Genomic DNA, 15021 nt, shown 5'->3' on the forward strand with positions numbered 1-15021 from the left:
GGATGCTTTCAGAGCAAATGTAAAATTTAAACCATTCGCAGGTTACACTGGAAAATAACATTATTTCTTTGAATGTGTTCATGTGCTCTGTTAAATGTGCATCTGAAATTTTCAATGATCTTATTGAAAAAATAATCTGAATCATTTAACTCAATAAACATATTTCCTGCACATATTTCAAGAGCCACACTTAAACTCTGTGTAATTACAGTATTTAGTACAGGGTATCAGTAAAATACCTACTTGCTAACCAGTGCAGAGCAAGACAACAGCAGGTGTGGAGAGTGTGAATGTAACAGGACTTGGGTACTGTGGGTATTGTAATAACATTAGTTATTCATTATGGTCTCATCACCAGAGCATTTCAGAAGCCACTTACTGCACTTCCACTCAGAAACAAACTTTATGGTGGTTTATTGGACAACATACAGAATCAGAAACACTGTGGGCCTTTAAGGTGTGTGTGCAACGAAAGTCAATGTATCATTTGTTATATTAAAGTCCATGGTAAATATTTGTTTTACTAAGTGAGTGTTTCATGTGTGGTTTGGTTTAGCTATTGTGACAGGGCATATAGGCTGTAGGTCCCCTATGTGTGCCCTGTAATTATTTTTGTCAGGTAATTAAAAAGTACTATGGTGTGATTTATTTTGAGGTCCTTCCCAAACATACATTTGTTATCCCCTAATTCCCTGTACTTCTTGCTGTTTGCAGTTTTATATATTTTATTGGCATCTCGTATGTTCAGAATTTGCAGGCTACAACATGAAGCGTTACCCAGAATGCCAACTTTCATGGCCTGCCGGTTCTATGAACAGTTACATGATTAAGAGCATGTAATTTACAGTATATATCTATACACTGGACTCATCTGTTTTCCCTTATTTTAATAAGGAGCAATCCAAAATAGAATAATCCAGCTACAATGACTTGCAGAGTTTTGCTGGTGAAATCCTACCTTCACAGCATCCTGGCAGTCCTACATTAAAATCTTTGTTCCACTTCCTTCCAAGTGACCAAAAATAGCCTGTTTTGTTTTCCCTAAAGGGCTGATGAGTGTCAACAAGCTGAAAACATGTAAAGGCTTAAATTAAAGCCCTAAAATGGTTTCTGTCATAAATCTGAACCTATAGTGGCTCATCTTGGCAGCATCTCATTATAAAGTCAGGACACAATAAGTTTATGTTGTGGTGACAACCACAGGCATATTTAATTTCTCTGTGACTCTTTATGGTGACACTTCAGAAAAACAATCTTGTCAAGAAACACTTCAGCACATTCAACAAGACTGTAATTTATTTAGTTTATATGTTTCTTCCTGAATATCTGCCAACCTCCAGAACTGGAATGAGGAATTTCAGACAGAAGTAGAAGAATTGCTGCCACACTCTCTGCAGGAATGTCTGTATTTTCAGAGCTCCTCACTACAGGTTTTGTTGCAGGCAGAGATGTTCATGTAATTAGATGTAGCTGATGATTAATGCAGAGTCGGATTAGGAAAAGGAAGAGACAGCACACAACCAGAATAGGCTTTCTGTAGGAGAACACATGAAACAGAAGAATCTGCCGTTTGCAGTATCACACCTCCACTGTGAATCTCTCACCTCTCTCTGTTAGCACCCAACCGACTTTTCCAACCTGCTTCACGACGCAGAAACTCAGTTGCCTTCACTGAAGCAAGTGTGGTGGAAGCCTCCATTTGCACCCAGTGAGAAGTTTGTCATGTTCCCAGACTCATTTGATGTGAAATAGTGTCATCTGTATGTGAATATGAGATCCAGGATCTATTTCCCACTGGCTGATCTATTCTGCCAAGAGTTTTAATATCATTTTAGAGTTTAACTTGCTCTTAGTGTGTATGGTTCACAGCCTTTTTGTTATTCACAGATATAAGATACAAATAAATGAGCAAAGACTTCAGTGCAAACTTTATTGTGTTACGAGAAAAATGCAAACTGAAAAAACTCAGTCATCCACTGGTCCATGTAGCACATTCTTTCGACTAACAAGCTTGAACACGGGGGATTAAAAGCAGTGACAGAGAATGAAGAACAACAAATGACTCTGCAGGCTAGTGGTGCAATTGAGGGGAAAAGGCAAAAATAGCTCTTTGCTCCATTAGAGGTTTACTTGAGGCGGGGATGTGCTAGTGTGTTCAACCACTGTCATTACAGGACACAATGATGAGAAGCACTGAGTGACCTTAACATCACAGAAAGTGACGGCAATAAAAAAAATTTAAAAACACCTCTGAAAATATAGGAGACAAGAGAAAATATGAACATCAGAGGGAGAAATAAATACATCTATGTGGTGTTTTAATTGCATTTACATCCCATTCTTTTTTTCTGTTTCAGATTCAGTTTGCTTTTCATCGAACTCTTCATGGATGAAATTTTATCTGTGCTATGTCTTATATGTACAAAACATATACAGACTGCTTTGCAAAACAGAGCTGTTGTCATTAATTTCTGACTCCAAACTGTCTGAATTTTGTCATCGTTTTGTGTGTGTGTGTGTCTGCGTGTGTGTGTGTGTGTGTGTGTGTGTGTGTGTGTGTGTCATCCTACCTTTTTAAGTAGCTCTCACTTTGTAGCTGTACATAGTGAGAGCTGCACATTGAACTTAACCAGTCGGTGAATGTAATGTGGTCTGCTACATTATTAATTAAGATTTCATATAAAAACTAGTTCCACCTTAACCTACTACAGTAAAATGCTTCTTACACATACGTTAACAATAACAATGCACCATTAATATGATTTCTGACAGGGGTCATTGTGTTGCATAATGAGTACTTCTACTTTTGCCGGTTAAAGAACATTTGATAATATTTCCACCACTGAACTTAACAATCATGTTGGTTTTTAGAGGGAGAACAGAAATGGTCCAAGAACCGAACCTTGAGGTACACCACCTATTATCTTATTATCCTATTATCTGACATAATGAAATATTCAACAAACAAAAGATGTTCTTATCAGCAGATTAAATAGTTTCATGGATTGACATGGTCATGGACATGGTTTTTGCGATTGAATTTTAATATTCTAAAAAATATATTTTCTAAATGTTATATTTCTTATGCAGACCTGAAACCAGAATGAGACAAAACAAATGATGGAACAGCAATAAAAACACAGCAAAAACTATGTCAGTACAACAGCAGCTACTTTTGGAGAAAGCAGACAATAATAATACACATGAACAAATGTATTGTACAGCAGAGGCCTATATTTGTTTCCACTGTGAACATCCGACAGACAGATTCTCCTCCTCTTCTTCTTCCTTTGCCAGTGCTGAGCATCACTGCTTTCATGTGTCAGTGGAGGAGCCGGAGGAGCCAACTAACCATAAGCTGTCAGAGTCTGCATTAATGCATGTCTCTGCATGCGTTACTGTGTCATTAAAGAAGCCGACACATGTTCCAGAGGAAGCATGAGATGTCCTCTTCCTCTTTGCTGTCTGCCCATGTGGAATGAATAAGAGATGAGCTTCATGGTGGGCTGAGCAATGTCAATGAAGGAACCAACGCAAATGATTCAAAAAGATGTAAATGGCAAGTAATGGTCAGGCCTGCTGTCACTGGAGCAACAGCAGCAGAAAACGTCATTACCCTGCAGCCAGTTGCAATGATCACTCCTCATCTCCCATCAGGCCTTGAAGCATTTCAAACTGTGCCAGTGAGGTCCCCATTGCGATGAGGGATTAATTTGATTTGCATGCTTACTAACAAGGATGTAATGTAAATTGACAGAGGAATAGTGTTACCGCAACTGTGCTTGTTGTGTGCCGCAGTGGGTTCAGTGTCACGGGTGCAGCAAGTGTGAGTTATGAATAACCGAGTTTTCTGAATTAAACATGAGCTTATGCTTGACTTGGCAAACAGTGAATGATGTTGGTCGGTTTTAGTTGCTGTTTTTAGCTCACATGGTTCCATATTTAGAACGACTGTTTCCACTGCAGCAGAAACTGATTCAGAAAAACCTCTGAAGGCTATTTACGCATGTGCCCATGTGTACACGGTAGCATCTGCATTCATGTGTTCCACATGTGAAGCAGAGGCAGGGAGGCAGCTTTATGAATGACTTGTGTGCACAGTGCAGAAAGCAGGCCGTGGTAGTGAATGGCAACAGCTCTGTGTGAATGGAAGCAGAAGAGCAGGTTACATGGTATACATACAGGATGTACACGCATACACACATAGCAAATAGTCGTCTCTTTCAGTTATGCTCTAAGGTGTGTACTTCTTGGAAACCACAAGTACAATGATGCACAACAAAATATTTAACAGCACACACCCAGAGGAACACACAGTTTAAGATGCACACAGGCAACCACTTTTCTACAGGAGTACAAGAGGTCAAGTGTGTTCATTTCAATATTATTCATCATTAAACATGAATAGATTAAAAAGAAATGAATCCAGGATATTCCCTTATTTTGTGCTACCTAATTAAAATTGTTTGAGTCCAGGAATACATTACATTACTGTGAATGTTAAACTTCCCTGGGCAATTAAGCGCTCTCTCACTGGGTTGAATCAGTCATGCTCTAATACTTTGCAGTAGTTGATCTGTATGTCTCATTTGTCCAACCAGAGAATCATTACAGCAAAACAAGCATCAGACCCACAACTACTGTTGTGAAATTTGGTACAAACATTCATGTTCCTCTGAAGATGAAGTCACATGACTTTGGTGTTCTCTGACTTTAATTTTTTCTAGCACTATAATGAGGTTAACATTTGGGATTTTTAGTGAAAAGACTTGATAACTGCTGGGATTTAGGACTGATACAGATAATCAAGGTGCTCAGATGATGAAGCCTCTTATCTTGGATGATCCTGCAAGTCTTCCTCTGGTGCCTCCAGCAAGTCAGAGGCTTCACTAAACCACTGGATACCACCTACAATAGATCTCCATGAAATTTGGTCCAGTCATTCATGTTGCCTGCAAAGCAAATGACATTCCTATCAACCTCATTAGTACTTTGTCCTGAATGTTAGCATGCTATGATAACATGATAAATGGTGTCCCTGCTCAACTTCAACTTGTCATTGTCGTGTCTAAGTGCAGTCTCTCAGAGCTATGCTGCTGTGGCTGCAGACTAGATTTACTGTTACATGTGGAGCGATGCCATGGTGCAATCCTTAAGTCATAAATCTGGCATATGGAAAGTCATTTCCATACATAAGGTTCATAATCTACACACTGACAGTATGAATACAGATGAAATCGTCTCAGTCTTGTTGATTAATTCCTCACTGACTTGTCACCAAAAAAAATAAGTTGCCTTTTAACAATACCTAAGGGCTGAGGAATGAGAGCCTCTGTTTTAACACACATCAACCATGAAAATCCATTTTCAGTTCCTCTGTCTGGCTCCCTCTAACAAACAAAGCCCACCTTTTTACTAAAAGATTTTGGGGTTGGTCGGCACATGTCCCACATTCGACCACTTTGACCACTTGGAAATTATGTTACTCAGCTACCATCACTCATCACAAACTTTCAAATCTTATATCAAAAGGTAGCGGGTTCCTATGTCTATTAAGTAGAAATAATAGATTTCTAATATATATATGTTAACACTGTTTTTTTAATACATCTGTATTTATACATTTAGTGCAGTTTTACTTTTGATACTATAGAAATGTAATGTTACCCTCACCAAAAAAGTTAATGACTTTCAGATGCATTTATATGGTAGAAGAGTGCGGGTCAAGAAAGCACACATTTTATGCACTTTGATGCATAAAATGCATCAAATGCATTTTGATGTTTCTCTGTTTCAAGAGCAGAGGGCTGCTAACCACAAATGAATGAATGTCATTGAAGGAGGGCACTGAGATGAGTGATAAATGGGCTTGATAGATTATTCATGATGGCAGGTGACCTACCAGGCACTGCATGCTGATGCTTACAATGATGGTGAAATTGAGTCCAAACTGATAATGAAGTCTGAATTGTCTCGATGGTTTAAGCGTAAATTCCCCCTCCTCCTATGATATATTCCTATTCAATCTGTATTTTCTTTTCAAATAACTCCTTAGTTTACTTAGTGGCATGATTCTGTCACTTAATCCTGTTCTCCGACATCAAATAATATACACATTCACCACCATATGTGAAAGCACATGTGATGCACTTCAAATGACCTCATTCTCTGATTTCACCAAAGGAATCACATGTTCTTCCTTTCACATATGGCAGTAAGAGAGAGAGGATGAAGATTTATTTTTTCTTGGAAACCTCAGGAAATGGACTCGAATTCTGTCCATTCATGAGCCTCATGATCCAAATACTGCTCAGATCCTAAAATCCTATTTAAGGAACATGAAAGAAATGTGGCAAGAGGGACACAATAATAAACAGTACAGGATGGTGGTCTAGACACTGTGGAAACAAATGTATATGATTCTTTTGTTGATTATTGTGACCTCTTTTTCACAGTGAAGTTGTTAGTTCAAATATAAAGTATTTATGCACTTATGCATCCATCAACACCTATTTAACAGGTGAAGGCAAGACACGTGTAATTTGGAAGTCAAGACAGATAAAGAAAACAGGTACAGACTCGTGAATCTGCACATGCTCTCATTCAAAGTGAGTATAAAAGTCCTGAATGAGGTGTATTTGTGATCACACATAGTAATGATTTATTTTATCAGACAATTACATATATATTTGAGATTGTCTTGCTGATATAAACAAAAGCTGCATCACAAGGCGGTGGCAAAAATATTTAAACCCTGTGGATATTAGCAGCATCTTTGATTCTCGTGTTGTGAAGGTTGTGATTTCAGCAGGGTTCTCATTTGGTAAAATCCAGCTTGACAGGTGAATCTATTTTCTAATCCTTCCGTCAGGTGACAGCTTCTCAGATCAATTCAATTGATCAACGAGTTGATTCATGTCATGACGGATGGAAGTGATTCTGATATGGACACATTTAGCTAATGACATACACACTGAGAGCCTCATTAGACTTTAAGTATGTCCAGTGAACTCTGACACCGTCAATAGTGTGCGAAGCTTTCCTGCGTGTCACCGTGACCCAGGTGGAAGTCATCAGACCGGCTGTGTTTGAAAAGGCCTCCACTGATTTCTGCCTCACCTATAGAATTACATTGACTGGTGATAACAGATGTGTCTATAAAGAGATGGAGTGGTAGTGGGTTCAGTTTGCAGGATGCTAGCATAGCCTGGCTGTGGTGAAGAGAAAGGGCAACCAAATCTGTGCAGCAGGCAAAATGCCACAATATGTTAGCATGCTGTGCAGCTTTTGTAGCCTGTGGACAGTGGTGTGTAGACAAAGAATGGGAACCAATCCAAGAGGACTCACACCCAGAGGGGCTGAGTTGAATATTATCTGCAAACAATGCTTTGGAGTCAGATTGACACTGAAGAAAAAGAAATGTCTTCAGGTCAAGTTTATTCAAATAAATATTGAATACAGTGAGACTGGTGTAAACCTCCCCAGGTCTCTGCTTCTCTAGATTCTGATTAAGGTTTCCACATTTTAACACAACATCAGCTAAAGCGTGTGTGAGAGTGACAGTCGGAAAACTGCTGCTGTAAATGCTGAAAACAAGGTGGCTACATCCCAAGAGAGAAGCATCTCTCTCTCTCTCTCTCACACACACACACACACCCTGTTTTGCATACAAACAACTGAACCCTCATGAAGTTGATTTCAGCTTTAGTCCAACCAGTGAATCCATCTGATGCTGGAGTAGGCAGCAGGCAACAGAAGCCTCGTGGGACTGAGGGGGATTTATGGGATGTAGGCAGCAGGGTAATCCACGCAGTACTCTCCCACCAGCACTAAACATTAAATATTCATTTCCATGTAGGAGAGAGTCTGCACTGCTCTCACACTCTGTGCAGGTAGAATTGATTAATCTACTGTAATTACTTTTGAAATAAATGTAGCGTCTTGCTGGTGGATGGGAGGGTAATATTCCTGTCTGGGAGTATGGCTGTGCTTTGATAAAATTCCTGCAATGCTCTGACTTTTACAGACTTATATATTTGATCTTTGTAAGTACTTTCACTGTGTTGATGTCAACTAAATGTGATTTACTTTTTTTGGAATTTAAAGCTGTTTTTAGAATAAATTAGATGCAGCAGCCAATGACAATAATTACCATATGTATATCTAATGGTGATGTGACTTTTGAAATGTGAAAATTGGACAAAGTTGGACAAATATAGTGTAAATACAAAAATAGTTTTAACACTTTGATCTAACGCCATTTTATCAGTTGATGATTTAAATATATCCTGAACGCATAAAAGAATAACACCACCAAAAACAGGATGGGATGATTTGCAGTACGAAGCATCTGATTATCTAAGTACAGAAGAATCGAGTTCTGAGGAAATCTGCTCCACAGTATGTGTGTGTGTGTGTGTGTGTGTGTGCAGTGTATCAGACTGGGTGATGAGATTGAGGTGTGGACTAGCTGCAGTCATTTACAGTACAAGCTCACACCCATCATACGGTAAGACGGCTTTAATCAATTAAACGATGCAGCCAGAAGATATTTTTAGGTTGTGAGTGATGCTGTTGACTTGCTTATTGAAAAGCGAGCTCACATTTGTCTCAGCACAGTTTGCATATTGTATTGTATTGTTTGCAGAGACGATATCTACAACAGAGATCTTAGGGCTCCACCTTGTGGTGGCAGTTTTAATAGGGTCACGGACTCATGTCTGGTTCATTTGTCATGTATGGAACAACCTGCTACAGTTTATTTTTTCAACTGGTTAAACACACCTCTCCTTTCTCAGTTCACAGTTCAGCACAACAGCTGTCAGTGTGGGATAAACTGTGGATAACTTCTTATTTCTGTACCATAAAATGAATTCAGTGACCACATCTTTCAAATTTCGTGAACCGTTTTCTTACTATGCACTTGTTAACATACTATTTTAAAAACTGTTATATTTACATTCAAAACCAAACATAACACAAAGTTACTGTAAATACTTATTGGCTGCGTTCTGCTACATCTACATCTTAAAAGAACAAAAACTGCTTTTTCTCACAGAGGTTGGAAGCTTATGACCACAGTCCATATGATCAGAGCAGAGGAGAGCATGCAAGGTGTGATGAGGATGACAACACAGGTTTGACTAACACTGCTCTATATTTTTTATCTGTAGATATCCTATAGATGTAAGTATAGTAAATATATATACTTCTTTTAGGAACATATTACAGCATTTCTGATTTAATTTTTGTACCACATACTGTAAGGGAAGGTAAGAATCCATGTAGTACAGATTCTGAGCCATTCTTCTCAGTGTAATGGAAACTGATTTGGTTTTTGGACACTGACTTATAAGTTTTCTTGTTAGGAGACAAATGTTGTCAGTGTTGTGATGAAAGAGTTGATCCTGAGATGTGGATGTAGTGTTAGTTGCATTAGTGCATTTTGGATGTTACATTAACAAGCTGAGCTGCATGTTGAAGGGTTGTGAAAACACAGAAGCACAGAGAAACTGGTGTAACCTACTGTAAAAAACTGTAAATCTTTATTCTGAAATCTTAATCATGGCATGCATTAAAATATTTTTATACTGTTTGGAGTCAAATGCTAAATGAATTCATATTATATATATATATATATATATATATATATATATATATAAAAACTACTGGACTAACTTCTGTTACTTTATATCCCCTTTCCAGAATGTAAAATAGTTATTATACTTATATAATATCCTCTAAATAAAGAATTGCACAAAAGAATTAAACCTAGGACTTGATGCCAATATTCAAATTACAATTAAGTGTAACATGCACTTCATGCTTTTATATTGAATAACAATGTATTCAAAATGGTTTTGTTTACAAGCATGAAAAAAAAAGTTTGGGGAAAATAAAGTTTTTGTTTATATCTTAAACTTCTCACATTATTGTTGTTAGGACTTCAAGACAGGTTTTAATCTTATTATAATTTGTGTATGTGAGCCAGAGCCATGGACTAACAATAATGCAGGTGCTCAATTGAGTAAACTGTATCGTAAAACTAGTATCACATAACCTGACACTAAATTTGCAGCAGATGTTCCAACAAATCATTTCTAACCAATAAAATCTGTTGTTTTGTAGTGCTCAAGACTGAGTGACAAAGAAGAAAACAAGAGTGTGCTTATAAAAGCCTGTTTAATAATTTTCATACAAATAAACCATTGTGAAGATAAGTCAACAAAAAAGAAAAGAAAAAACACTGAAGGAATGGATATTCCTGCCACAAGGCCTCGGTGATGAACAGAATTGTGCTAAATTCAGAATTAAGCCAAATTTCAGTAAATTCACATAAATTTGAATTAAATCATTGTTTAGGTTGAACAGAGAAGAAACACGTAGGGAATTTCATACATTTGAATTCTATCTTCAATGTGATCCAATGCTGAATTCAAATTCAAGTAAAAACCTGCTCCAAACTGGCTCTAGGTGACAATCGACAACATAAAAATTTCACAGAGTAAGAAAACAAGGCGGTCGTCTTCATTATGAGGTATCCATCGAAGCTGTTTCTGAAATGTAAGAACAAATGAATCTTGCTTATTCACCAGATTATGTACAGAACATATTTTACATACAAAAACCATTTGGCTTCTTTTAAAAATTTACCTTTTTGCATAACAAGGTCTTTTATACTCTTATTTTAAATAATGTGCATGGAGAGCTGTCCCCACTGGGGAGCTAAGATGAGTTAGCTGTTTTTTGTGTTTTTATTTTTCCTTGTACTGTATCTCTTCTCTTCTTTGCTGTGAAACTACAAACCAATCAGTTTAATGGAGAACAGCTTTAGTGAGCATGTGAAAACTGAGGCTGTTTCAACAGATGCATTGTTGATTTGACTGATGTTGTGCTTGACAGAGAGGATAAACAGCAAACTCACGTGTTTCATTAAAGAGGAAGGAATCCTGATACTCCTTCATGTATTGAGAGGATCTGGCCTCGTCCAGGAACAGAGAATAGACTCTTTTAATGTCCTCCACCTGAACTTCTGTCCCCTAAAGAAAAAACACAGATAAGATCAACGCTAAGGCTGATGGCAATAATCAGTCGTGATTCAAAATACTTCCTTACAGATGTTGATTTTTTTTTAAACATGTATTCCAGCTGCAGCAATAAAATCTGCTTGTTCAGACTGAGCTAACCTTGCGTTTGCGACACACCAGTCCTGCAGTGCTGATCAGCTGAATAGCGTAGCGCAGCGACGTCTCCATGCCAATGCGAGTCAGGACGGTGTGAGCCTCCTCACTCAACTCGACATCCTCCTCCTCACACCTGAAATAAAAAACATGCAGATTTACGTCACCTCTACACTGGGAAGAAGGAAATAAAGTTTACTGACAGACAATTAGTGCAGATTCTCACCGGATCTTGAGGATCTGCCTCGTCTCTTTTTCAGAGTAAGGTGAGGTGGCGATAATGAGCAGGCGATCCAGCAGGTCGATAGGGATGCCATGAGGGCTCTGATAGTTTGTGCCGCGGATACTGAGAAGAAAAAAAATAGGAAGATATTCAGTGTTATGTGATAAAGCTTCAGAGTGACAAGTGATGCCTCCAAACCAACCATTTTTAAATTTGTTATTAAATCATATCACCCATATGGACGTTTCTTTTCATTTGACCACACTAAGTTACATTTTTACAGTAGCCATATATTCATGTTATAAGAAATGTAAATTGCTCAGAAGAAATTTTAAAAATCCATAGTGTATCCCTAAATGTGGTAACTTGAATGATGAGATAGGAGGTAAAGGTGGATGCAAACAGTACCGAGTGATGCCTCTGTTGGTGGCCATGATGAGAACTGGGGACAGATCACTCTCCAGGGCTCGGTTCAGGAAGGAAAAGCACTCCATGTCCAGCATGTGGACCTCGTCAATAAATAACACCTGGAGCCACAAACATGAAGAATCAGTCAAGCACAATCACACAGAGAAGGCTAATAAAAACATATACACACAGACATCGTTGAACCTACCCCTGGAATGATCTCTGCCTTGCCCTCTTCCCTCCACTCACACACTTTAGCATTAATCTGCTCGCGGACTTCAGACTTGATCTCTCCGGTGTCTCCGGAGAAGAGAGCCAGGAAGCCTTGTGTACGGCTGTTGATGACATCAATCTCATGGAGGGACACTGTGTGGACCACCTCTTTCCTCTTCTGCAGCTCACCCTCTGGACACTGTACAAACTGTGTCTATAAAGACAATGAAAACTAAATAAATTTCAGTTTTTAAAAAATGCCCCATTAAATGACTCACAATGCTCCACAAATACAATTTTGTTATATTAAGTAGTAAATTTCAGAAGTTTTAGTTAATGGATTTTGTAAATTCACGTGGCAAACAGCAGCTGAGTTTCCTTTTTAAAATCTAATAATAATCCTTTGCACATAAAACAGATCATTTCATTTAAACATAATTCAACTGTAATTGTAATTAGTGCAAAAACCTGCTGTTGTTATTCAGTGTGTGGATTTTAGTGATGCGGCAGACTAGCATACCTGAGCTCCCATGGCATCATAGTCTCTGGCTCGAGTGAAAGAGCGGCCCAGCTTGCTGATCTTTCCAGTGGCTTTGTCAATGGTAATAACATCTCTGACAGACAGCAGAGAAATACAGTTTAAACCATGTGTGGCTGCACATCAGACCTGATGTAATGAAACTGCAAACATATAACGATAACAGATCCTTTAAGGATCCTCAAACATGAGATCAACTTACCCTGCTTGTACTTTCTCTTTACTGAGACTGTCAATCATCTTGTTGCCCAAGTCATATATCGTCTCCATCTCAGTAGTCTTTAGGGTCAGCTTGCCCACCTTGGCACCCTGATAGAAGGCAAAGTATTTTCAGCAATTTTTCGATTATATTTGAATAATGCCGAGCGGGTCATTTATACATTTATTCATTCAAATATATTCCAAAACAGGCAATAGCAGACAACATTGTAAGCAGCTTACCGTTCCGGTGGCTGGTCTATCAATCTGGATCTCCACCACCTCTCCTTCAATAATCTCTGTTTCTTCTCTGTAAAAAAAAACAAACACAGTGAACAGCTACTCATTTCAAACAATACAAATTACAAAACACAGTTATTGTGTTTGTGCACTCACTTGATCCTCACACCGATAGCTTTTCTAAAAGCTTGACTAAGTGCCTCGGTCTTGCTCATCTCCAGAGAGAAGATCTCACTACCAGCCAGTGCTGTGAAGGGGGTATCAGGGCCAAGAGACTGGGCGATGCCTGTATAAAAAAGAAAGTTTTACACAAACCTGTGCTCAGTCACTCAATCCAGGTAGAGGAACTTTTGTTTTATCAAAAAAATTACTTTAACCAATTACACATCAACACAAGGCAACAATATCACATCAAGTGGAGGATGATGACATGAAATTGTGTTCTGGAAAGTCTTCTGTATGGCCCTTACCCATAGCAATGGCAGTCTTTCCTGTGCCAGGTTGTCCAGCAATCAGTACTGCCCTGCCAGCAATGTGGCCATCTTTGATCATCTCCAGAATGACCCCTGCTGCCCGACGGGAGGCCAGTTGGCCAACCATCCCCTGAGAGACCTGCAGGTGAATCAAAACAGGTGTCCTTGAGGCCAAATTCAAAACATATCAATGCACATCAGTCTGTGATGTAATCCTATATCGTCTTTCACTTCACATTCACACACTACATAGTATGACCTAAGACTTAACTATACCTGTCTTGGCTCCAAAGCATCATCCAAACCAAGGCCACGGATGTGAGAATGTGCACCTGAACAGAAGATAAAACAAATTAATATTAACCCCATTTGGCAGAGCAAGTCAAGGTACCACTTCCATCTACATACAACAGGTATGATAGGGCTGACCTATTTTAAAACACATGAAGCGATCATTAATTTGTATCCATTAACATTTCAACAGTCAGCCCTGGTGTGAATATGTATTCTTACCAATTCTCTCGATCCGCATGACATCACGAACCTCTGGAACCTTTGGAGTCGCCATCTCTCCTACGGAAGAAGCAGACAATACATGTGTCCTAAATATAAAAATAACATGGAAATAAACTAATACTTCTCCCAGCTTTTCTACCTTCCATGGCCTTTGTTAGACAATTAAATGAAAAATACTTATGGAAGCAAAGCCACTCCTGATATTAGTACTATGCATCTGTCTTATACACAGTCAAATCTGTTATGAACACCATTCACAACAGGTTTCATGAGGGTGTCTGGTTACTCAAACCTGCTTGTATTTTCTAGTTTTATGTCAAAATGAGTCAACTGTTGAAGAATTACATTTTACAAGTACTCCTGAATCAGAGCTATTTTGTTGTGTACTTGGTACCTTGCCTCTGTTGATGCTTGTATCCTTTCCTATTTAAAAACAACGTCAGATTTCACCCTGAATTCAACAGCTAATATTAAGTTAATTAACCAAGCTGAAGCAGCTACATAAATTGAACCAAAGTTAAAAGACTCTGCCCTGTCCAGTCGGTTGTCATAGTGACAGTCCCAACTCATGCCTCAACACAAATGTGGCTCAACGGCTATATTAGCCAAGTTTCTGAGACTTTTTATATATAATACCGATTGTAATACACGCTTTTATATAAATAACAAACCGATGAGATGTCGACAGACTCAACTTAAGTTAAATGACATTCAAAACCCACAACATATCCTCTCCACAACGCTAGTTCAGAGAAATGTAATGCTAATGCTAGCTAATGTTATGTTAGCAAACTAGCTAGCTCCATTCTCTAGCTATCGTTACATCCGGATGAGGATGTAATGCTGCAGCTAATAGGGAGGATCTAACTTTAACCATGCGTACAGCGGTATAAAGACTTAAGTGATCGATATGTACAATATTTATTACATTTATATTTTAAAATACACACTCACCCGTGGAGCCACACTTCTGCAATGTGAGAATGCGGCGCTTTTTCTGAAGGTGCGCAGGGTAAATGTGTCCGAAGAGAA

General features: G+C 38.5%; 1 protein-coding gene across 1 annotated transcript; it reads right to left on the reverse strand.

Annotated features, from left to right (window-relative positions):
* Positions 1-10163: 10163 nt before the first annotated feature.
* On the reverse strand, positions 10164-15020 carry ruvbl2 (RuvB-like AAA ATPase 2). Its single transcript, XM_071461072.1, has 14 exons — positions 14944-15020; positions 13987-14046; positions 13750-13805; positions 13471-13612; positions 13157-13286; positions 13004-13070; positions 12765-12871; positions 12545-12638; positions 12020-12238; positions 11812-11930; positions 11407-11526; positions 11187-11316; positions 10925-11039; positions 10164-10556 (listed from the first exon to the last, which is right to left on the reverse strand). The coding sequence occupies exons 2-14, from the start codon at positions 14039-14041 to the stop codon at positions 10531-10533; spliced, it is 1380 nt and encodes a 459-aa protein (XP_071317173.1). The 5' UTR covers positions 14042-14046; positions 14944-15020; the 3' UTR covers positions 10164-10530.
* Position 15021: the final 1 nt, after the last annotated feature.

Source organism: Trachinotus anak, unplaced genomic scaffold, assembly GCF_046630095.1.
Source record: "Trachinotus anak isolate AG129_WGS33_773 ecotype Australia unplaced genomic scaffold, CSIRO_AGI_Tana_v1 ptg000024l, whole genome shotgun sequence".
NCBI lineage: Eukaryota > Metazoa > Chordata > Actinopteri > Carangiformes > Carangidae > Trachinotus > Trachinotus anak.

Bases quoted from the DNA above. Each gene is read 5' to 3' on its own strand.
- ruvbl2 (XM_071461072.1), bottom strand. From the start codon at position 14,041: ATGGCGACTCCAAAGGTTCCAGAGGTTCGTGATGTCATGCGGATCGAG. The intron at 13,613-13,749 runs GTATAGTTAAGT...ATTCACCTGCAG, and splicing joins ATGCTTTGGAGCCAAGACAG to GTCTCTCAGGGGATGGTTGG. The intron at 11,931-12,019 runs GTAGGTTCAACG...TTGTGGCTCCAG, and splicing joins AGGCAGAGATCATTCCAGGG to GTGTTATTTATTGACGAGGT.